General features: G+C 31.6%; 1 protein-coding gene across 5 annotated transcripts in view; it reads right to left on the bottom strand.

Moving 5' to 3' along the window:
* Nucleotides 1-25,567, bottom strand: part of LOC123693037 (fasciclin-1) — a 79,290-nt gene that overhangs the window by 17,270 nt on the left and 36,453 nt on the right. Inside the window, exons 2-10 of one of the 5 annotated variants that reach the window (XM_045637938.1) lie at nt 14,448-14,586; nt 13,111-13,289; nt 9,350-9,489; nt 6,234-6,330; nt 5,083-5,260; nt 2,234-2,394; nt 1,741-1,749; nt 1,483-1,518; nt 227-232 (exon numbers count right to left, since the gene is read on the bottom strand). In XM_045637938.1, the coding sequence (XP_045493894.1) occupies nt 227-232; nt 1,483-1,518; nt 1,741-1,749; nt 2,234-2,394; nt 5,083-5,260; nt 6,234-6,330; nt 9,350-9,489; nt 13,111-13,289; nt 14,448-14,586 (945 nt within the window). The remainder of the gene's footprint in view (nt 1-226; nt 233-1,482; nt 1,519-1,740; nt 1,750-2,233; nt 2,395-5,082; nt 5,261-6,233; nt 6,331-9,349; nt 9,490-13,110; nt 13,290-14,447; nt 14,587-25,567) is intronic. The other 4 variants (XM_045637940.1, XM_045637939.1, XM_045637941.1 and 1 more) reach the window with 4 other exon arrangements.

The following is a 25,567-nucleotide window of genomic DNA, read 5'->3' as shown; positions in this document are numbered from 1 at the left end:
CCTACTAATTGAATTAGCCAGAATTAGCACGCTCATTCGTAAATTACAGAGGGAAAACCGTGTTAAAAATATTATGCACTCACTAGGAGACTCCTTTTCAACTTTGAATAGAGCTTGGATCATAAAAGATGCATACATTTATCTTCTTATATGTATGATTTATATTTGTGTTAAAATAATATACTACGTGTGAATAAAATATGCTAAACATGCAAAATATACTTACAATGCCCTAAAGTTGATAATTCATGCGGGATCCACGGATGTGCGTAAACATGTGAAAATTTAACTCATATTATTACTGCTCTTAAGTACCAATAATACTAAAACAATATGTTCAATTTTAGCATAATATATACTGCGGGGCAAACGATATGTAAATTCTTCCAAGCACTTAAAGGGCGGGAATAGGGTTGCCATTTAAAACCTTAATGCCTAATGGTACAAATTCTTCAGTAGTAATGTCTTATTTATTATTTTCAATAATTTTGTCGCGCCATTTATGTATACATTATAGTCTTAATTTAATTAAATTCAAACGGAATTGAATGGCATTATAAAAACGTCCTCATTTACTGAAACTTAATCGATTCAGAAATTCTCTATGAAATTATTTTCCCGCGTGCATTTAAATACTCTGAAAGTGCTTAAGTCCTCTCAACAAGTCCGAGTTCAAGCTCTCGAGGAAGCTTTCGAGAGCTTACTGTTAAAGGATGGCAACCCTACCTTTAAAGTAGCAAGGGCGTGCTCTATCAGGATTTATCAGTCTCACGTCTGTCTAGCTCGGGAAGTACAAGTGAAATTGAAACACCATTTGAGATTTTACACGCTTTACAGCATGTACTTGTATAAATGTATCTCATACTTTATACTGAAATTATTTAATTGTATTTTAAAATTTTAAACATACCTAATTGTTTATTATTGTAGCGTTATTTCACAGTGAATGTTTGTTTCAAAATGTTACATTATAATCATGTCACGTACTTGTATACTGGCAGTAATGAATGATGAAAGGGGTGGGTCTTTAAAGTGGTTTGTATGGAAGGAGATAATGTGATGTTTTACATAAAATTAAGGAAATATATCGTGGTTACACATTTACCGTTTACCGTGATACAAATTTACCAGTATGCAGCTTTAAATGTTTATCAAATTCTAAAAAAAAATGAATATAATAATTTCTGATTAAACCTTGTAAAAGAATATCATTAGACATTATTAATATTATAAGACATTATTAAACAAATAAATAAAAAATCGTGTCATCATTTGTTTATATCTTACCTTTTAGCCACAAACGATTGAAACAAGATAAAGTGTAATAGTGTAACAAGTAGAAAAATAAATAATAAAATATACTATTGGGCTCGCAAGACGAACACGTAATTAATTATATTTATTTCGCATGGGAGGGTACGAAATCTATTGAACTACGTGCCTACTGGGCAACTTTAGCAGTTTGAGCATTCAACCGCTTACCAAAGTTTCATTTTGCTCCTCAGAGTCACATGCAGACTAAAAACGACAACTTTTCAAACAAAACGACTTATCACTTTTTCATAAGCCAGATCTAAAGTTACCGAGAGGCTTGGCTTTAAAAATAGCCAACTAAGTAGTTTAATTATGTCAGTCACGAACCAACTTTAAAACGTGCTCTTTTAAAGAAATATTAAAAAAAATTAACAGGACATTACAAGAATAAACATTGAAAAATAAGTAAAGAATCGTTCATTTTACCTTCATAGCCTGGTTTCCATATAATGAAGCCAAAAGGTAACGACAGGTTTCAAAAACTTTGTTATTCAATTACTTTCCAAGACCGCTCGTTTTAAGCGAGAATTAAATAATGTACAACGATAACAAGATTCTCTAAATTGTACGAGCAACTTTATAATTCAATACAATGGAACAAAACCAGAGTTTCTTCATTTACAGACAATTATATCATAATTTGTAAAAGTGTTTTAAATAATTATGAATTATGATGTCGGTAGGATATTATCATCATTTTTATTACAACAGATATTGAAATAATAGAAAGAAAGTATATAGAAAATAAGGACGTCTAAAACGTGAACTTACTTTTGAAAATCCATTGATTTTTTGCTAAAGTTTAACAACACCCAAAACTATTTTTACAATACCACAAATTACTAAACAAATTTCTCGTCTTTGTATATATTATATTCAACTAAAAAATACAAATTTTATCAAAACTATAATTACTGACCTTCAAGAAATCAACAACTGTAGTGTCCACGACCATCAAAGGGCGCTGAATGAGATGTACCACTCCATTCTTGACGGGTATGTTGGCGCGCACGATGTCCGCCATCACCACGCCGCGGCTGTGCTTCGTGTCACCGGCCACCGTGTTGGATTTCACGTATGCTGTAATGTACTCGCAAATTATGAACTTGTATAAAGAAGTATTTATATTGAAAGAAAGAAGAATTTATTGTTCTCAATTATACACCACACATAAACCGGTATAGCAAAACACACAAAAAACATTGAAATATTGAAATTTGCTATTAGTAATTTCCCAAAACTGGACAAACTATTATTTCTTTATGGTGTTTTTCAATACGATGTAAGTATAGATAAATGATACACATGGGGATCAGCTCTAAATACAACTGAAACAATTTAATAGTTTTCTAAAACTAAACATACGGTTAAACTCCTTTAATTTTTGTATTGTCACCGATCCTTGACAGGTCGTCTACAAAATTTAATTAATTTAATTATGTAGTATAGGTCAAAATCGAATCGAAAGGAGTCTGTTACATACAAATACAAGAGAAGCTACTAAACACAAGTCAAAAATTAATATCAAGTTAGAAGCTTTTGTGATATAATTTTTTTTAATCATATCAGTTCTTTGGAATGATGTTATGACATTTAAATTAAAATTCTGTAAGGATAACAGTAAACTTTATTCTTCAAGCTGAGTCTAGACATGGATAAAATGGGACGAGGTGCTTTCACGAATTGGATTTCTGCTTTTGTCACAATATGTTCAAGCGTGTGTAAAGTCACTTGTTCTTAACGGAATCGAGTTAGTTTTCTTAGATAAACAATGTCTTGTTACTGAAAATGCAATCCTTACTATAATTGGAGAATTATAGCAAAAATAAACTGTAAAACTTTTCCCAAACAAATTTACAGTATCATGCATAAAATAACAGATACATACTTTGTTACGATCAAACATTACGCTGCTTTGTACGGTCTACATAAAATAAACACTGTAATCTGAAAGAGCTTTCGATGATAATACAAGAGGGATAATATTTCTCGTATTTAGAAATATGAAATGTAAAGTTTAATTTTCTGAGTAACGTTATTTATTCAAATCCTGAGCTGTTTGCATTTCAGCGCGCTATAAAAATTACAAAAGCTGAAATAAGTCGGAGGGAAAATTTAACATTCTGCACGCAAGCCCTTGCATGTATATTATTTGAGAGGACATCAAATATTCACTTGGGAGATGATTCTGTGGCTGTTTGATCTCCCGCTACAATTTCTGAGAGATTCCTTTTAATTGAATAAACACGTTTACTTAATAAATTAACGTTAAGTTAACTTCAACTGCTAAAATATTCAAGGCTTTAGCTGTAGGTATTCAATGTGCAGAACTCTATTATATATCAGTATAATTTAATTTGTAAAACTATTAATTAGTTATGGCTTCGGAAAAGATATTAAGTGATTGATTTGATATAAACAATTCTCGGTATAAGTACCTACCTATTAATAATTATTTCATAGAAAAGAGAGTTTTTGTAATTCCACTTTTATTTTCATGGGTCAAAATATTAAAGCAGGCAATAAAACAGAGTAAGCAAAATTTATAAAACGTTGCGAATCAGTCTGAAAGACGGTATCAGATTTGTCGACTCAAGTGTAAGGGAAGGTTTAAAGGAAATGTTCTTTAGTAAGCTATATTCATCGGAAAGTAACTATTTTGGGTTACATGGTAGAAAATAATCTTTAAATTAATGTTATATATAGGTATTCATTTATCCTATAATAATGGACTTTTTCGTAAGGAAAGACAAGTTTACGCAACAAAAAAAAATGCCTCTAAAGAGATAACTACCTACCTATTTAGTTTATAAAACGAATTCTCAAAAAAATATTAAAAGAAATTATAAATTTGGGTTGTGTAAAACAATATTCTACGTATTATTTTGAAAAAAGTAAAGTTCATTCACATTTACGTAAAATGGTGAAATAGGCCAACCCCGCTTAACGTTGAGATAACAATGTACCATGATTTTAATTAAACTGCCTACATAATATTATGACACTTATATTTCAGTTGCTTATTGTTTTTTGAGGCGGCGTTATCTTTATCTCAAGAGAAATATAATACGCATTTCGTAATTAAGGTCAAAACCGGTCACTGTGATTAATTGAAAGAAATAAAATAAACCAAAAATACAAGATTTCTTTGATGTTCATTAAGAATGAGTCCTTAACTTGAATGTCATCTTATTTCCTTTTCTAACAAGTTGAAGTAAAAACTTCAAGCGCCATTCGTGCTGTTTTCTTATTAAATCTGGAGCACAGGTCGGAAGAAGCTTTTAGAAAATAAATCTTTTGTGTAGTTTTCATTCTTTGAAAATCGAAAACGTGTTCGTTCGCGGACTCTCATATAAACTAGAGTACCTTAGTCTACAATGTCACGTATGCGTGGTTGTTATTGTATTTACACGTCTAAAGACACATTTGGTGGAAAGCTCCTACCACTGGTTAAGAAAAAACGAACTTAAATTAGGAAAATCAACAAATGCACAGATTAATTAAGAAAAATCCAATTAAGTTTTCTACATTATCTGGTACTATAGTTTATATAGCATACCTTAAGCGAATTTTGAACACTAGTTAGGACACAGACTACTAAAAAGTTACATTAATAAAAAATTACATTATATGAAATTTTTTCCCAAAATTAAAACGAGAGTTTAAGATGCTTCTCAACCAAACCTACCTAGAATAAAATATTTATATACCTACACGCACATTGTTATTCCCGTAAAACATACATAATAAATATCGTGTGTAACTCACTCAGTTCCTCCTTCCCATTCATGGCCGTAGTGAAGGATATGATCACTTTAACATTGTCCCCGAACGCGAGGCTCTCGAACTCCTTGCCGTCTGGGGTCGCGTGCGTGAACAGCACTTGTTGCGGGATCACGTGCCCGTCCACCACTTTACCGTCGATCAGGTCCGAGCGGGTGGTTGGCTAGAATGTATAGAGCTATTCACGTAACGCTGGAAATGTAATATAACTAGTAACCTATTCACGTAGCTTGATGCTGGAAATGTACGTAGGTAAAGCTGGCTATTCACTGGTATGTACGTAGCGTAGAAGATTCTTGTTTTAACTGTAGGTATTGTGGATAGTACTTACTGTAGGATGAGGGGGGACTAAGTGTGCTTTTCCACCAATTATGTGAGAGCCGCGAGGATGTGTGGCAAAAAATGTTCGTAAATAATCAATAGTATTGTTTCAATCGCTAAACGCTTCAAACTTCAAACTGAATGAAGCGATATGATTGGTTCTTTTCAAACACACACTCGAACATTATTGGTGGGAAAGCACACGGAAAAAGACGGTAGGCGTGAATCAGTTTGAATGTATATTAATTAGTGATGTTTAGAAAACTTTGTAAGTAGGTAACACAAAAACGAACTTATGATTTTTGAATCATCAATACCTAGACCTAGTGGTCTAGGTATTGATGATTCAAAAATTATATATATTCAAAAATTATAATGTAAAACATAATATAATATATAATTTTATAATATGTTTTACATCAATTAATTACCTATACCTTCGTATTTAATTATCTTCTATGCCGATAAGTTTTATAATTTTACATGCGCCTGCATGTTTTTAAATTTTGTTTACAATCATTCAAAATATGGTAGGAAAATATTTTTGCTAACGAATTTCAAAGAAATAATGCCTATTTACAGCAAGCGCTTCCTTTGTCTACGCTCTGTGTGTGATAAAATAAATTTTAATTAAAGTGAGTCTGTCGGCTGTCGGTATATTTTGTACATATCTTTCACGTCAGGCGTTTATCATAAATTATATCTATAATTTAAATGGTTTTACTTTGTAAAGTTCAGTCTAATTAGGTCACATAAAGTACGTAAAAGGGTAAAATAAGAATAAAATCATAAGAGACTTATAAAAAAGAACATACCTTAAAACCCTCATCTACGGGAATGAAGAATGTATGGCGTCCATCAGCATTGAAGACATCTTTCTTTTGCAGCTGGTTAACTTTCTGCCGGAACGACCTACAAATTACAATCGAAATAAATATGATATTCATTTACGTAAGTATTTGAAATTAACTAGGTAGGTGATATTTGAAGTGTTCAAATATTACCGACTACTGAAATATTACTGACTACCGACTGTAAAAAAGATTTTTATTCTATATTTTTGCCATAATATAATTTATATTTATTTTCATAAACGCATACATAACAAAAACTGTTATAGGTATTTCAAAATAAAATATTTTGATTTTCAACACACATTCAATAATGATTTTATTCTTTAGATTTAAATAAAAAATATGAAACATAGAATATTTCAATATAAACCTATCAAAATGTAAAAACAGAATTATCATAATATTCCTTTACCACTAAAAACATAAAATATCACAACAACACCAATTCCACTGCTCAAAAATTAATTTTGTACGATGTTTGCTTATTAAAGTTCGTATTATAATATTATTATTATTAACCGAAAACTTTTTAATCGAAATGAATCCATTCCATTCGCGCGTTCCATTTTTAAACTTCAAATTATTGTAGGTCGCCAGTTTTGTTGTAAATGCAAAAAGAGGTTCCAATTACCATAGAGGTTATATAACTGTATAAAAATAATTAAGCATTTTAATGGATCGTCGTTGTCGTTGATTATCTAGAAAATAAATGTTACATTTTAATATAAGCACCGTTAGCTTAATAATAGCAATGAGTTTGCTCAATCTCCTCAGTCGTAACTCCGCTTTTCCGATCAGTTCAATATTTTCCAAATTAGATATAAATAACCAATCTTATTTACGAATAAAATATTGCCGACGGAAACGTACCATATATTTTATATAACAAATCCCGTATTGATTTACCATCCATCGTATATTTCGTGGAATAATTATTATTATAAACGGTGCTAATGAAAATTGATAATTAATATATTAAGCAGGAAAATTATGGTAATATTATGTTTAATCAGATTATAAAGGGAATTAATTATCTATTTACGGTAATCCTTTATATTATTAAAATGACAAGGTATTTTATATCATACTAAACCTTAATATTACCACAGATATTGAATAGTTACTGATATTACTAGAGGAAATGATTATAGGTAATTTAACTGCGAAGAATTCGCAAGCACAGCAAGTTATTCTAATAAATTAAAACACGGGGTTGTTTTAATACAAATATAATGCAATGCGAAATGAATATTGCTAAGACACAATTTGCTTGGACTGAAGCCTGAATCAAAACTACTTGGAAAGCCATTTATTCAGAGCCTTGTTATTCAAAGTAGCAAATAGTGTTCTGTGTTATCATTCAGTTCACCTAGTTGAAACACAACTTTAAATTAGTTTTGCTGTGAATTTTTAATGGCTAATTGAAACAAACGTACAGTAGGTACGTAATTATGTTAACATCATTGCACATTTCGTTCGTTGGTTAAAGCTGGCTGAGCAAACTCTATTTCGCTTGACTGCAACCCAAACCTAATCAAAGAAGTGAAAAGTTGAACGCTCCTCTTATGCTCGAGGAGTTAGGGGAAACTTGCCTAATTCGTACCACTTAAGGAGAACCTCAAAAATTTTGGAAATGAACAATGATACACAGTTATTTATATTAAGTAATTATAATTTCACTAATGTTCTATTAGTATTTCAACAAAAAATAACATATATCTTATAAACTTCTGAGAAATAAACAATTTTCAAAAACTTAAAAAAGTACGATTTAAGACCATTCATCTTAAATCGTACTAGTATATTCTTAAATCGTACTTTGAGATCCTATCATTGGTTTACAGTCTTAAAAATCACAATCTTAATAATCTTCTCCTCTTTTTCTTAATTTTAATGTACCTAGATTAATTCTTATTAATACAGCGGATGGTCTTTGCCAAATTCTGACAGTCATCGCAGTAATAACATTTTGTTTTTTTAGTTGTCCCTGCACATAGCTCATGTAGGTAATTGTGAAGTATGGGTAGGTACCCATACTTCACAATTACCGCATTTAATCATGTTTTCTTTAACGTCTTCTTGACATATTTTGCAATACCAACGGTCATTTTCATCTTGTTCTTGTTTCTTTTTCTTGTTTCCTTTTTGAGGTGTTTTCGTTCGTTCGTACAGGTACGTTTTAAGAAGTTGCTGCGAGTACGAAATAGGCACAAGTATCAAAAGAATTTCAAATTTGCCGCAAAAAAAACTGTCAACGAACAAGCCGGCTTTACTATGTGAAATATATTCACAAATATACGCATAAATATAAAATAAATAGTTAAACAACTTATGAACGGTATACTTGGAAGACAGTTCTTGTGAAGTGTGCGAAAAAAATACTCAAAAAGTAAGAAAAAACTTACTTGATAAATATTTTAGTCGGGAGCAACGTAACAGGTATTTATTTATCACATGGCAATATGGCCGACTATTATTGACATTTTATGCCACCAGAGGCGCTGGTAACTATTACCCAAGTCGAGATATAGACGAGGTACGATTTAAGCGCAGGTACGAATTATGCAAGTTTACCCTATTATCGATCAAGCAATTTATCGATTGAATAAATATTGTGTTCTTGTTTCCATTGCTGATAATATTTCTGAGACTAATGCTTCAACTAATAGAAAAAGTTATAGATATAAATAAATTTCAACTGTCTGCGAAGTTGGCAAATATTGTGTATCATAAGCTAAAAGTAACTTTGACATGTGAATTATATTAAACGGAATATTAACGTTACGGAAAATTTATACTTGTCACGAAATTCTTTTAAGTAAATTCACACCTTTCCTGTATCTAGAAAGTATCTACAATGTTAAATTAATTGATTCATAATTGCTAAAATGTAAAAGGTGTGTGCTAAAGAGTTTGTTTTTTTGTTTGTTTGAAAGCGCTAACGTCATGAATGACTACTGATTAGAATTGAAATATTATTCATAGACAGGTATATCTAGGTTAGTTCACATAAGTGGAGCAGCAATGAAAAAATGTTGGAAAAATGTTCCTTCTGACTTATTTGCATAGAATTATACCTGAGTCGATGTTGGCCAATATCGAATACGTCTGAATGTTCCAGAAACTGATATGCATTGGGGTTGTAAACAGGAGAGCCGATGGAGCTCGGGCCGTGAGGGAGCAGCGGTTGTAGCACTTGGTCGATCACGTGTAGGACCTGCGTCAAATAATATTTTTTGTTAAACAATAAAAAAAAATGTAATGCTCTTAGTATGTTTGTATAGACGAAACTGTTAATACACTGACAATGAAACTGTTGTACCTATAGTTGTACCTTTAAATTTTATATCCGAATCCATCACAAAATTCACACCCAAGTGGGTGTTTTAATTATTGATATTGTACACTGTACAGTGTACTCTGACTAACAGATTGATTGATAAATGCCGAACTGTAGCGTACGTAAAAATAGAAAAATTTTAGATAATTTTATTAAAAAATAAAAAAGAATTGTTCTTTTACGAAATCTGTTAAAAAATTGATACACGTTTACGTTATACGATACTAGCTTTTCGCCTGAGGCTTTGCCCACTTTGACTAAAACCTCAACCGCATCAAAATCCGTTGCGTAGTTTTTAAGATTTAATCACACATGCGACATAGAGACAGAAAGCGACTTTGTTTTATACTATGTAGTTATTCACGTTTAGCAGGGGTGGTTCTTCAGTCTTTAATAACACCAACAATTCTCGTGTGAGCAGAAAAGTTGCTAGTTGAGAGCTCACACTATGAAAGCGCAGTGTGCATATTAAACATAATGAGCCTGTGTGAATCAATTTGATAGTGAAGTAAGGCACAAAGCTAGTGCTATTTGTACTTCTGCTGTAATTACATAACTTTGTTATTGCATTTGGCATCAAATTATTCCTTTAGATTGTGTTGTGAACGGTTTCCGATTCGTCGTTCATCTTCATTAGTGTACTCGTAACTGTAATTAGTACTATATTCATTGTTCTACGTAGTTATAGACATTTTAAGATTCAAACGTTAATGTATTGTACATACAAATATTGTGTTCATATTTTCACACAAGAATAAACATTAATATTGTTTGCATTTTAGAAAGAATATAGGCATTTCAAATGAGAATTCATTATGCATAAATGTTTAAATATAATAGAAATTGCAATTCTATTGTGTTGGTAAACAATAAAATGATTTGGTATTTCGATTTTCGAGCAGTATTCGCTCATATTATCTATTTGTTGAAACTAACTAAATGCTAATTAGCATAATTTATTATTAATATATATTTTTAACATGTAGAGTTATAGAGTGAACAATGTTTTTATCTAATAGTTGTGTTCACAATACCATTTTCACAATCTTACAACAGGATATTGATCTCAAAATAGACGACACTTCCCACTTCGTTACATGTCAAGTTGTTTGTTTCCTCGTATAAAAATAGATTCATTCAATAGCAAGATGAAGTAATCGAAAAGTGAAACAGTCGAACATTGCTCCATAAGGTGTAGGACGTACTATAGAATTTTTAGACTGACCGATAGTCTTGGTAGGTAATGACCGCCTTCCAAGCAAGAGGTCTTGGGTTCGATTCCCACCCAGGGCAAATATTTGTGTGATGAACACTCTGTGTCTGGGTGTTTATTGTCTATATGAGTATTTATTTAAAAATTATATACCTATGTATGTTTATCAGCCATCTGGTTTCCATAACACAAGCGAAAGCTTAGTGTGAGATCAGAACTTGCCGTGTGTGAAAATTTTCGTGAAATATTTATTTATTAGGTGTTACTAGGAAATGACACTATACAATGTACGTCATTTTCCTCAGCCGAGCCACGTTCACACAGATCGATATCTTTCGCGCGGCAATTATTGCTTTGTGAGGCTGCTCGTTCTGTAAGGACCAGCATATTCCCAATTCAGACGGTCATATACATTCATTAAAGTGATAAATAGCACACGTAGAAGAAGTATTTCTTCATAATTTCAGTTACGTAATAAACAATGTTGTTGAAGTAATGGAATGTCGAACGGCATGCAAGTTTCTGTTAGCCTTGAACTGGAAAATGCTTTCACTGGTTCTAATAAACATAATGCTTTCATCTTTTTGTTAACACTAAGATAGTTTAGCAGAATATAAAATATGGAAGATTGTTTCTATTTGTAATTTTTGACTTTCTTACGTTTGATTTTGATTATTCGAAGCTTTGTCTCATTTTACTTATTACTATTTATATACATTTCCTTAAAAATATAATCGTGTTTGCCTGAATGAAATTTGGCAACAGTGACAAATTTCTACAAAGACTAGACAGCTATGCAGAAAATATTAGAGTGCAGCCTTTATTACTTTTTCTGCCAAATATTGGTGTTTCTTTGAATAGTGAAGAATACTTTATATGTACAATATGTGTACTTATGAAAAATAGGTGTATAGGTGTATGATTCAATGAAGTTTTAGTTGTATTTTTTTTTTTTGGAGTGTTGTTAGCCGTCGGGCGTCGACACTCGTGAAATTACTGAGAAGAGTTAAGAGTTTGCTTCCAGGTGTGTTCTAATGTAAAGACAATCTATTTATAAAGGTGCTTATATATTTTAATACCATTTTACTAGCATTTGAGTAAGAAAAGTGTGTACCTAATAAAAACAAAAACACTTAGAAAACTCTCGCTAATAGGTAACTTCTACAGCAGTTTTCAACTGCAATATGCTGACGAGCGCAATCTTCAGGCTAACATCTAATGAATTAACGAAGTTATGTACAAATCCTAAAGTTCTATAATTACACTTATCAAATAAACATTTAAATTCCTACAATAAAAGCATGAACTAAAAATTATTCGATATAAATCGGTAGGTACTTGTTTGATATATATCTTTGAGAGAACCTAAATATAAGGTCAAGATAGTCAGTCACAAAAATCCTAACAGCGAAAACTATTTGAGTATGAAAATGTGAAAGCTACCGTGAATACAAAACTAAATAGAAAAAAATTCTAAGAGAAGGATATTTAATCACGTATTTGATATCATTTTTACAAAATAATAAAGGTTCTATGTAATATTTTATTTCTTTATCTCATATTCATAGCCCCTGCCCATCTACACCAATTTTACTTCATTAGTGTAGCAAGCGCAAAGACAAAGGCTGGCCAAAAGTCTTCCTTCCTTCCTTTATGCTCCGAGTATGATAAAAATGTGTAAGAAAAAAATAATTTCGCAACATTCTGCAATTTTAAAATTTCATTTTCATCTGCTAAATGAGAAAAATGACAGCACCGAGTTCTTTTGTAGAACAATAAACATCGTAAAGTACGATTAAGCATCTAAATCCACTATGTACGGGCTTCACAAAAATTACGGCCGCTGGGATTCCCATAACAGTCAGATTAGTCTTTTAAGCCTTGCTATATATTGTCATCTCGATGCGAAAACGCAATAAAACTTAATAACTTCCCGCCTTTAACGATCTACGGTTACACGTAAATACTAGTACACGTAAATAGGTATGAAATTGTAAAGAAAAAATTAATTTATTGGCAATAAAAGAGGAAATATTTAATTTTAAATACCGTACTTCTGCAAATCAACTTTATTAAACGTTCTATTAAACTTTAAAGAAGTTTTATTTAACTGCAAAACTGCAGTTAAATATTGCATAACAACGTAGAACAAGAAAAATAATAGAGGAAATGGAACTTTTCACATTTGATTTAATTTCTATCCCTTGAAAAGTGCACCTAGTAATACGTGAAGCTTCAAAGGGATCTTTAACATTAAATTCTTATGATATTAAATATGCCGTTACCTGTCGTTTACCGTTCCTATTCGTAGCTTGATATGATCTCGAGACGTCGACTTTTGCGTTATTGACGTAAATGTCATCATGTTGTGTGTCCCGCCGTCTCGTCACAAATAACGGAGGGTTGCCATCCAGTTCAGAGGATATTGAATAATCCAAATTCGTCAGCGTCGTCGCCAAGTTTGCTGGGAAACATAACAACAGTTAAAAGGTAATCAGGGTAATTTATATTTAAAAGTTTCTTCAATAGGCACATGAGGCTGCAAAAACTATGAAGTCGGCTATACATTTTGGTATCATCTGTTTTTGATTTCATATAATCCTTTGAATGCATACCTATACAAGTAGGTATACATTGTTTAATACTAAGTTATTAAATCTACATTGGGGTTATACTATTAAAGTATGTCAATCAATCAAGATCGATTGATCTGATTTAGTTGAAATTGCTGAACCCATGTGGGCGATTAGTGCCTATTATATAGTCGTATCAACCATTATTATCTGATGATAATAATCTGTCGTTTAATAGTACGGGAGCTAGCAACGTTTAAAAAAAAGTCATTTTAGTATAGTTGGGTTTTTGATATACTGTTTCTCTTGCTATTTCGGTTTAGAGTCCGGGCTGTCTGGCTGGCCGCAGTGGTTGCGTTTATTAGTGCGCATCTTAATATCTGCACAGGAAAATATCCTTAATTTAAAGTCATTTTTTAACGCGTAATTTTTAATCTTTTGCCTTTAGATAGATCCATCAGACATAATTTTTTATTGCAAGACGTTTTTTTCGTTGTAAAATAGGTGCCATACGCAATTTTTATTTCAAAATAACTAAAATGTCATCGAAATAAGTGAAATTACATATCAAAGAACCAACTATACTAAAATGCTCACTTGTCAACGTTGCTACCTCCTATACGATAACGACCATTCTTTATACGACGATGGCTCGCAGACTTGTCAGTATGTACTTATAAAAGTTATGTTCGTGTAAATTTTTTATTTGAATTCGATTTACGTCATTTGAAGGATGTTTTTCGTAAGATTTATATTTTCAGCGAAAAACAAGTATTTTTAGAAAAGTATTGATAAATCTGAAAATGAAAAGATCTCCTCTAGGCTTGTTTATTCATTCGTTATCGATGTAATTCTGCGTAAAATGCTTGCTTGAGGTGGTGGCGCTTTATTAAAAATAGGTCATCTTTCTTGAGGTTCATCTTTCTTTGATTCAGAACTCAGAAGTGGGATCAGTATTGTAACCATTAATTCGCTAGTAAGTAGTCATTATACTACGCATATCGATGAACAATTATACATTTTCAACATTAATCAACAAATCTACTTACATATGTGATAAAGCACTAATGAGTCATCCATTTCCCCGTTGTACTTTTGGAAGGCTGCATTGGTGGGGGCGAACAGCGTCATCTGCCGATACTGAAGGCTCATGTTTGCTACCACATTCCGCTCCAGGAGTGCCAGGAACTGAAACAGATACACTTATATGAGTACATTTAGAAATAACTTCCTAAATAAGAGAATTAAGATACATAAAGTGGTTAAGATCTTTGATATAATTTATCGATAATGTGTCGTGTTACCACTTTATTATCCAACTAAAATGTAATACAAAACACAAATTTCCCGGGTTATGGCAAACTATAAAAATAACCGTGTGTTTTATAAAATTACATGCGAAAAGTGCTCTCCGAACAACGTTAATTGAGCTTTGTAAACAAATCACACCCCTTTAACCTATAAATGGATGGAGGCATTTATTGCAAGCGAAAATGTGTTTTATAATCTAATATTAAAGGTTTAGTGTTAAACAATTTTTAGGTGTCAGCAAAGCAATTGTAATAAGAAGATAACTGATAAGCAATATACCTAACTACTAATCTTAAGTGGAGCGAATCTTAAGGGAAATTACAGGAATCGAAGGAAATAGCTTCCTGCGACCCCAAACAATACATTCGAGTCGTGTTAATAAGTTTCAGTGTGACGTAGGTCTTATAAATAATTTAATTGAATATTTTCGCAATTACTCCTCTGTAATGCTTTATTTAATTTTAAATATAATTATCTAAGTTAAGCTTCAATAAAAATAAAAGAACTTAAATTAGGTGGTCATTATATTGTCATCACTATTCAACATAATTCTGGTGATAAATAAAATGTTTAAACGATAACCTTTAAATCTATAACTTCTATAAAATTCCTTTGTAGTTAATAATCACTCTTCGATAACAGTAGCCCTCATATTATGGTCAGTAAAAGAGCTCATAAAACCAACACACGACAGGCACCGATAACAAAGCCCGCGTGTGAAACAACCTCATATTACATAATTTAATATTTTGCAAGCTAATGAATGAATTAATGTCAACGCTGAGCAAAATGTTTATAAGCATTTTAACATTGTTTAATAAAACTTTATGTTATACACAATTTTATAATCTCACTGAGTCACCACCCAGTGCACGTTTCATAAACACTAATGGTTCATGTTAATTTTAGTTTTATACCGAGTTCAATTTTAGATTGAAACAAATATTGTATGTTTAACAATGAAACTTTTATCAAAACATTTTGGTCGGAACGCGGTAGGTAGGTATTCTAGTATGAAATTTGCAATTAAAGTTAAAATATTATGATACGTCGAGTTAGCGTCCGCACTAGCCAGCAATATTTCAATACCCCAGGGCTACTTTAAAATTCATCGCAGTTTATAGTCAGTCTATTAAAAACCTCATTAATAATGGGAGAAGCGCGGGTCTGCGCATCCTGCTTTTTGTTGACGGCTATCTTGGCATTATTATGCAGTCAATTTAAACACTAATAGGTATTCAAAAGAAGCTGAGGAATGACATTACTCTATATTGTGTTAAAATAAAAACATACTTGTATTAAAACAGTCATCATTTTTTAAATTAAAGAATTTATTACTGTTAGAGGATATATGTATAGACTGCTCTTAATTAAACTTTTACGTAGTGTGTTACTTTGTATGGTAATGGCAGTAATGAACTCCCAGTTGTATAAAATAAAACCCGTTAACTATAACTGGATGAAAATATGTCAGGAGTTAGATGAGTCGTAATGTGAAGATCTTTATTACATCATTCACTTTGAAGGTAATTTAAAGTTTTATAGAATATAATTTTTTGTCTAAATTTTAGAAATGAGCCGATATAAGTAGGTACCACGCTTAATTATATGTATCGAATTTCTTTATTAAATTCGAAGATAGGTCTTACTGTCAAATTGTCCAAAAAATACCATTATGTTCCCGACCTCGTAAAAACGTCCAATTTATTGTTTCTCGTTACAGATTATAGCTTACCTTCAGGATCAAACGATTTATTCGACAACCGTGATGATATATGACACTAAATATTAAAAGAAACGGAAACAGCAAACGAGTGTGAAAAGTAATACAGAAAATGCCTGAAAGATTTGCTAACCATTATTCGTATTCGAAGGAGATCGCTTTTAGATTTTGATGTATTTCCAACGTGTGCCCATATTGGGCTTAGATCCGGCTCGAGGCAATTCGATTTAAGCCCTTGCGAATAGCAAGACCGTTTGCTAGTACAGAAATGGCCAAAAGGCTGAATAAATTACTTTTGCTAACGCTTCTTAAAATAATGTAAATATAGGATGCAGACAATACACTTTCTTTGCTATCAAATATCAGTTTACCAAGTGGTAGGTAGGTGATTTTAATTTTAATAATATGAAAAACTATTAAATAACTATCTACCTACATTGTCATATTCACAAAACTAATATATTATATAAGTAGATCAAATCAAGGATTACAAAATCCAAATTTTTTTTTGTGTCCTTCTTGTAATAAAATAATTGACCATCTGGATACAAAAATGGGAATAGAATCATTTAAGCACCAATGTGCACCTAAAATTGATTAGAGCGACCCAAAAATGGGTTGAGCAGTCGTAAACTGAATAATTGTGATACAAACGGGACCAGACTATAAATCGAGAAGATTTGGCAACAGAATATGGGGCGTTGTGGAACAAGGGAAGTAGAGTAAGGCTTGTATCGACGGCGACAGAGCGGCGCCGGCTGGCCAGACGGCGTTGGGGCTTGGAACTAAAGCAAACTGTGTTGATCTGGCATTATCCCTGAGAATGTTCATTACGTTACGCTAATGTTGGAAGTTATTATTGAGTTACGTTGCGGTGATTTTCCATATGCAGAAGCATATGGAAATTTAAATCTTTAACTTTCTGTGTGAGTAATTAAAGAAAAACATACTGTGTTAAGTAACGTGTCAGTAGTTTATTTTGTTATTAGAGCTATCGAACCTATCTTTTAATTTCACTTCACAGATGCATCGCATCGTAATGAGTGAGAATTTTCCTGCAATTACAATTAAAACGTAACCGAAATTTTAACAGTATTAAACAGTTTATTAACGCTTCTCCCACGGGAAAATGATAATTTTATGACCACAGCGATCCGGTCAAAACTGATGCGACATAAATTTTCAATCGACTACAAAAAGGAGATAGTCAATTTCACTGCTTTTAGCTTATCATCGGATGCTTATATAAATGAATGATCAGTACCTACCTATTAAAATTGTGATATATATATACATTGTATTTATAAATTTCATAAACACAGACTACGTTTTGACTACTACTAAATAAAATACTAAATTCATACGTATTCCTTAGCAGGTTGGGTTTTGTACACGTATTTTATACGTGTTGTAAGACCACGTTTAATACGAATTTACATGTTTAAAGGATATTCCTTTAAAGATATAAATTCGAAAAATTAAACCTTAGCTGAAGCTGAAAATATATCACAGTTCTAAGACGTTATTGAAATTTTATAAAAGTACCTAGGTAGTTAAATATAATTTCTATTGTTTCTAAAAGTTACTCGTATTGTTTTTACATTAACAGCTCTAGTAGATAAGTATAAATACCAAGGTTTTAAACAGTAAATAGATAACATTTTTCACTAACTTTGTAGATTTAGAAAGAACATATTTTTTTCAATTTAAATAAAACTGCATAATCTTCATAGCAGTTCGTTTCATATTATAAAAACTACGAGTTTCTTTATCATTTCGTACTAAATAATAGTAATAAATATTTAATGTACAGGAGGAAAATCAAAACATACTCTTACAAAGAATAAAGTGTAAACATATTCCTACAAAGAAGTTTGTATTTATTGTTCTTTATTCAAATAGCATCAGATAGGAGGGACTCATTGGTGTCAAGATTGAACAATGTCCACAAACCCTTTGTTATACGCGGTTACTCATAAAAATAATCTATGCATGAGTGATCACGTTAATCGATAGCTGTATTTTGTATCCTTGTACCGGGAAATCGTAGGGACTTTCAATAAGGGAACACAAACAGCGTAACATGTGGCAGGGCCGTGAAAACCGCAAATTGCCTAGCGCTCTGCGAACAATACTTTTGAATAAGGCGCCGCGTGTCACAACTGTCGTCTTTATTCTGAAGGTAGGTATTTTCTTTGGAATGTATAATTTTGTATAAAGCAAGTTAGTACCTATATCTAGTTACGCTACATAATTTTTATATATAGGTACTACGGTACCGGTAGGTTTTTATGTCTTCAATTTTAACAGTTCATAGTTTTTAAGTAATCTTAAGAACACCCAAATGTGTTTATATAAGTGATAATAGATTTATACAGGGTTAGTTGTAAAACACCGGCAACCTCGCAGGACGAGATAGCTAACATCATAAGCAACAACATTTGTTCTACGACTTTTGATAATTTGTTAGATTTTATTTTCATACAAAAATAAATATTCATTTAATTTTCCGTTTGAATATTATAAACTCTACGCCTCTCAAAAATTAAGTAAACAAGAAGCAAACGAGAAGGGGAAGGGAACGTCGCGTCGTCCATCCGATAATGAATAGAACATACACAAATGAACATAGACAAATATTAGGAGAGTACAATAAAAGTTTAAAAAATCATTTAAAAATAATTTATTGCGTTATGCCAAAAGTCGTAGAACAAATGTTGTTACTTATGATGTTAGCTATCTTGTCCTGCGAGGTTGCTGGTGTTTTACAAGTAACCCTGTATACTTTAGATTTTTACTTTAAAACTTTATAGAAGAGGTTACATTTGATTCATTGTATGATATTATAAGAAAAAGTAATACTATCGCCTCATACCTCAAGCTACAAAAAGCAAGGCAGTATGACGTGAAAGTTATTGTTCTAGCACAATAGCCGTAAAATATCTCTTTCGCTTTTTCTTTATAACTATTCAATTAATTCGCTTTCGAATAACGCAAACTCAAAGGTATAGCTTGTGATTATAAAACAATAGAATCCGAACAAAGAATATCATCAGATTCCTAGTTAAAGCCCTGTCAATTAAGTTCTTTGAATAAAACGAAGGAGCGTAAATGTCACTACAGCCGGAGCCGGGACGAAAGGATAATCGAATGCAGATGCTTCGCTCTTCTTGACTTGTTTTATTTGCTAGTTAATCTTGGAGTTAAATTAATTTACTCGATAAACCAGCGGAACTCTCGGTTAAATGAAACGAGTGAAGCGCGTGCCCGAACTATTTCTGTTTGTTGAAATGGTTTTTAAATGTGATTAAATCTATACCGGTGTGTTAGTGAAGGAGATTTTTTTTGATATCTTGGAGGTTAATTATTTTAACGGCAATTAGTAAGACATTCTAATTTTTAACGTTACATTTCCATTAGGTACCTACCAACAACCAAAAGTATTGTGTACCTATCTCCTCACTTTTATTTTTCAAAAAATAAATTAAGGTTATTCTTATAAGTAGGTAATAATAATAAGGAACGTACACAGAAATTGTTCATTGCTATATGCGCTCACACACTCACTCACACACATTTCGAGGTGTGAAAACGATAAAACATGTGTCAAAGTACTAAGCAAGTATTAGCTGGTATTGTTAGTTGAACAAAACTGTAATTTCACACAGGCATTTTAACGCTATGCTTCCCCATTCGCCGATAAAATCAGTCCGCACCCCAATGTTGTACTTTTCAATTCCTCGCTTGCTTTGTTGACAGTTTAATTCTAACGTTAAACTACATTGTTATGCCCTAATCTTGATAACAATGCTTTCACAAATCAACCGCCCGAAAGATGCCTAAGTGTTAATCTGATTTGAACCTTTGAATGCACCCAGCGGGAGATGGCAGCATTATTTTACAATATATTTATAGTTCGAATTTAAATCATTTAAATTTTGGTATGCATGTTGGGTTCTTTTTTTAACCCCGTACTTTTAGATAATGCTAATATTAATTCTACACTTATACAACCCTGGTCAAAGTTATTCCATCTTTACAGTCATTTAAATTTTTTGAAGTAATGGAACATGTAGTATTGAAAAATACTACGAATTTTTGGTAATCATTTGTATTTTATCTAAAACTTTGTCATCTTCGCGGATTTATTTTTAGTGATATAATAACGATTGATCGGAATTAGACAAAAGTACTGTAGACATATAGTACTGGTAATATAAATGCCAATCTTAGATTATTGTGTTAGCAAATTTTATCTCAATAAACTGGCCGTCTTTTATTGCATTCAGTTACTTCCAATAGAGTGCTTGAAGATTGTGAATGGAAAGGAGTAAATCCTGAAAGCTTGATCGAATTTTCCTTCAACTGTAATGGATACGAATTTACTTTATGAAATAAAAATAAAGAAATATTAACTATCTTCCTCCAGTAAAAAAGGAATGGTAGTAAGGGTCAATCTGGTTTGGGAAGGTGTGTCGTCGATTTGGATTAGAGAAAAATAAACCAATACAATAAATACGAATTTTGTATCTTTTTATCTTAAATTGTTAAGGTTATTTCATAAATATATTGACAAAACGTTTATTCATTCATCGTTTTGTACTGTCTAAAAATAAAGGTATCGACGTGTTTCATATTCATGAAGTTTCAACACATTTCGAGTGTAAATGCTTTAAGTATTTTCGCCTTCAAGATATATATTTCTAAAGAAAATAAATTTGTATTCAGGCATTATTAAAGCGGTTGGAATTCTTTGCTATAAAAAAATTATCTTCTTAATTTTGTTATTGAAATTGATGTAATTCCCTCCTCACATTCTTGGCCACGAATGGAATGATAAAAATTAAAAAATAACTTTCTAATACGAAAAAAATATTAAATATAAATGCCGACAAAAAAAAAGGAATGATTAAACTCTAACATCTGGAAACTCATTTATGTCATACATTTCTCATGCATAAGGTAGGTAATTATAAATTTTTCGCAAAGTATTTTAACTGCGCTATTAATTACACCTTCGTCGAAAGCAGGTAACTTCTTTGCTATTCGCATAAAATAAATTGTGATTTTTACTTGTTCTAGTACTATTCATTGGTTTATTCGTATAAATAATCTGCATTACTGCCTGTTTCATAATAAATGAATGAATACTTATAATTCATCCTCATTAAATCATTCGTGTTTCAGAATAAATTTTACGAACTTCATTATTATCGTAACATATTCTACAAACGTGGCTTCATCTCACGTTGTTTACGACTGACATGGGATATGGTTCACATTTATTTGAATAATGAAAGCTAATTGTAATTTAAACTATACGTGTGTTTATTACTAACTATCAACTAATAACTCGTATAAATTGAATTCGTAATAAGAAAATAGGTGACAACAATACCTAATGTTTATTGATTAGCATTAGTTAATCTGTGCTATATAGTTAATATTAGGTAATCTGTGCTAAAACGGAACAACGGAAGCAGAGGACGTAAGTATTATAAATATTATAGTACCTATATACAATTCACAGGTGCAATTGTACACAATTCAATAAATTCAAAGTTATTCAAGTGAAAGGAAGCAAGCTTCGGAAGACGGGTCATATTTACAAGCAAACATGCGCTCGCTGTCTTGTTGTATTGTAGTATGTTAAATTCCTTACTATTTCTATCCTACAAATCCAGGGACATGTGTGAAATTAAATCAAAACGTAGAATTGAAGAGAATTGAGATAACAGCAACATTGTGATTACATTATCAACAGGATTGTATGTATTCTCAACTCTTACTGTAATGTAATGGTATATTATATTAATGTACCTACCTACGTATCGTGGGTATCCCTGGAGTCTGACCAATTTATGTAATAATATATCACTATAATAACCTCTGTTGCAATGTAATAAATTGTATAATTAACTGCAGTGACATAGAATTGCACCTAAAGCTCTCTATGGAGTTCAATTCGATTTTTAAAACTTTTTGAATCAACTTATAAAACATACATGCATTTTAATTAGAAGCCTTTGGTGTGCATGATATATATTATCAGAGTCTAGTAATCGAGTGTAAACAAAAGACAATTTGTTTGCATCTTAATTGTTTTTGCTGTTGAGCAAATGAAATTGTTAATGGAAGCGTGAATTTTGAAATGCCATCTTTCGTTGTGAAAAATAATATGATATTATTTACTATGCTATTTTGCATTTTGTGTTCTCTTCTTGATGATCTAATGTGTATTTTTTTCCTAGTGAAATTTTGCGTTTGATAAGTAGATTTTTTACATAAAACTTTTTTGGCATTAATGAAAAACCTCAACGACATACCCCAATATGACCAACCCCATCATGCCAAATAATTTTTAAGTCACACCAGCCAAAGTCGATACTCGATAAAAACTCAAACATAAACACACTTTGAAAAATATATTACCAATTCACCCTTTTATAGGATTAACTTTGAAATAAGCGTGGAATCAAAAGACATACTATTGTACATTTGCACATACAGGATTCCTTTATAAGCTCATAATCGTATTACAAGGAATTTACAATGAACGTACACGAACTATAAAACGTTTTATTTATTCAGTTTGCGATTTTTTAAAATTACATCAGTGAAAATATAGTGTAGCCACGGTTTGTTAAAATTACATCAGTGAAAATATAGTGTAGCCACGCTTTATGCAACTATGAAAGCTAATGTATTTTTCAAAAAATATTGCGTGCCATAATAAACTTTATGTTTACGGATTTTGTTATCCTGCCGTGAAAATGTGGCTAATATTTTTAAAAGTAATAATGTAGGTAGATGTGATATTACTTTTATTTATTGAACATTTGTGAATTTATATCAAAATTGTTAATCCTACTAAAAATAACCTCCTAAAATGCATGTAATGACTAATGCTATTCCAGTAAATAAATATGTAGTTGTGTATAATTAAAATAGTATGCAGTTCATTATGTTAAATACAGCTGCGTGTTTCCTAGTATTAAGAAAATTATAGTTAAAACCTACCTCAAACAATTCCTTGGAACTAACTGCTAGTAACAAAATTGCCCTAATTCAGATTACATGATTCAAATTATGCTAACACAATTGCGAAAGCATATTTTCATTTCGCAATCAATTTCAATTATGAACTCAAAAATTGGTTCAAGATCAACTAATGTTTGCTTCCTATCTGAGCACAGTTAAATCTCCCCTCGTATTATTATCGTCTGTCATGTTAATAATGTACAAGTACAGTGACACACTGATAAATTTGATATTCCGTTTTGTATGTTTTCGACTTATTATTATTGGTATGTCGAAAACATACAGATTAGTGCATGCATTATTAGTTGCCATACGAGTACTATCATGTACGTAATATTCTGTGATAAAATAACAAAACATCGATTTATTCCAATTGAATTACCTATACAAATAACTAGCTATTAGTGAAATGATACACTAGCCATGAGAAGTCAGGAGTGTACGCATGCGAGCATATACTTTATTCAATCACATAACTCTTTTAATGGTAATAAATGTAGCATAATATCGTTAATCTATATATTTATAAAACTCAAAAGTGACTGATATAGTGATCTATCAACGCACAGCACAAACCACTGGACGTATCGGGCTGAAATTTGACATTCAGGTAGATGTCTTAACGTAGGCGTCCCCTAAGAAAGGATTTCCCGAAATTCTTGCGGGAATGGGGAAAAACGGGGATGCACGTACAAAGTCGTGGGCGGAAGCTAGTTTAAAATAAAGCCTGACATTTTTTAAACATGTAAACGATGAGAGCAAAATATAACGCAACTGTGTAAACGAACACAAATTTAGTATGAAGACATTATAACATATTTTAAAAGCATTGATATTGAAGTGGTAGTATTCAAATTTCACAAAAGCACAGCTAAGCTCTCGGTTTTGTAACTAAGTGCCTTTCAATACAGATGTTAGAGCTGGGAATCTCTCTCAATAGGTGCTTCGGAACAAAGTAGGACGTCGGGGAGAATAAAGAATTCCTTACTTTCAGGTTCGATAACAAAATATAAGGAATGATGAGCAAGGGCACTAGGCAATCGAGTTTTTTTAGAAATACAATATCAAATTGACTTTGGTAAAGACAGTTTATTCTTACCATAGCATCATTTAATTTTAATATGTTTACTGAAACACACACATCGATTATAAATTTTGTGCCTAGATAAAGCTCCAAAATATATATTTAATATGACACGTTTACAGTATAATACGTTAATACGTATAATACGTTTACAGTCACAGCACCTGCCTTTCAATATTAATTGATTGTTTTCGTCTCAGTTTACCCCAATTTGGGTGAATTTTCTCAGTTTCGTATATCCAATGGCATCAGGCGCCGCGCCGTCGCGACGTGGTGGAAGCCATCTCGTCGCCGAAACTCGAAGTACGATTTACCCGAGGTGTATGAACTTTCAGTGCTAATAATATTGGCGGAAGGGGACATGTTTTTTACTAGTAAATTAAATTACGCAACGTCTATGTTATTGAGGGTGAAGAGAAGAGAATTCTTATTGGATTTATTATTTTAATAGCACGAAGATGTCTGATTATCCTGCCAAAGCTTTATGTTGAATATAGTAGATATATTTGGATTGATAAATCGTAAAACTCAAATAGATATGATTTTCGCCAGCTTTGCGCCAGACACATTTGATAAAATAATTATATTTTAGAAGAATCTGTTTGAACACGGATGTTTTTGAATTCAGGGTGTTTACTGTTCAAACTATCACTTACCACCATTACATACTTACACCACAAGCACATAATTTGAAAATAAATAATAAAACGTAACTGAATAATATAAGTAGGTACATAAGTATTAATATGTCTGAAATGATACAGCTGTAGATTTAAATTTGGCTTGATTAAATTATTTCTGTTTGATGCTTACAGATTTAATCAATATCTAAGAATTACCTTTAAACAAATCTTATATTCCGTAATACCTGAGAATTTGTCCACTATTTCCTAATTAATTTTACCAAGGATACTCGATATCTACTGTGAAATCTTCAAAGGGTTTTGTTGTCAAAGGACAGGTACTTGTGATAGCTTTATTCGCAATATTTAGAGGTATCGATATTCCAA

Source organism: Colias croceus, chromosome 7 (assembly GCF_905220415.1).
Source record: "Colias croceus chromosome 7, ilColCroc2.1".
NCBI lineage: Eukaryota > Metazoa > Arthropoda > Insecta > Lepidoptera > Pieridae > Colias > Colias croceus.
This window is presented reverse-complemented; position numbering and strand designations above follow the sequence as displayed.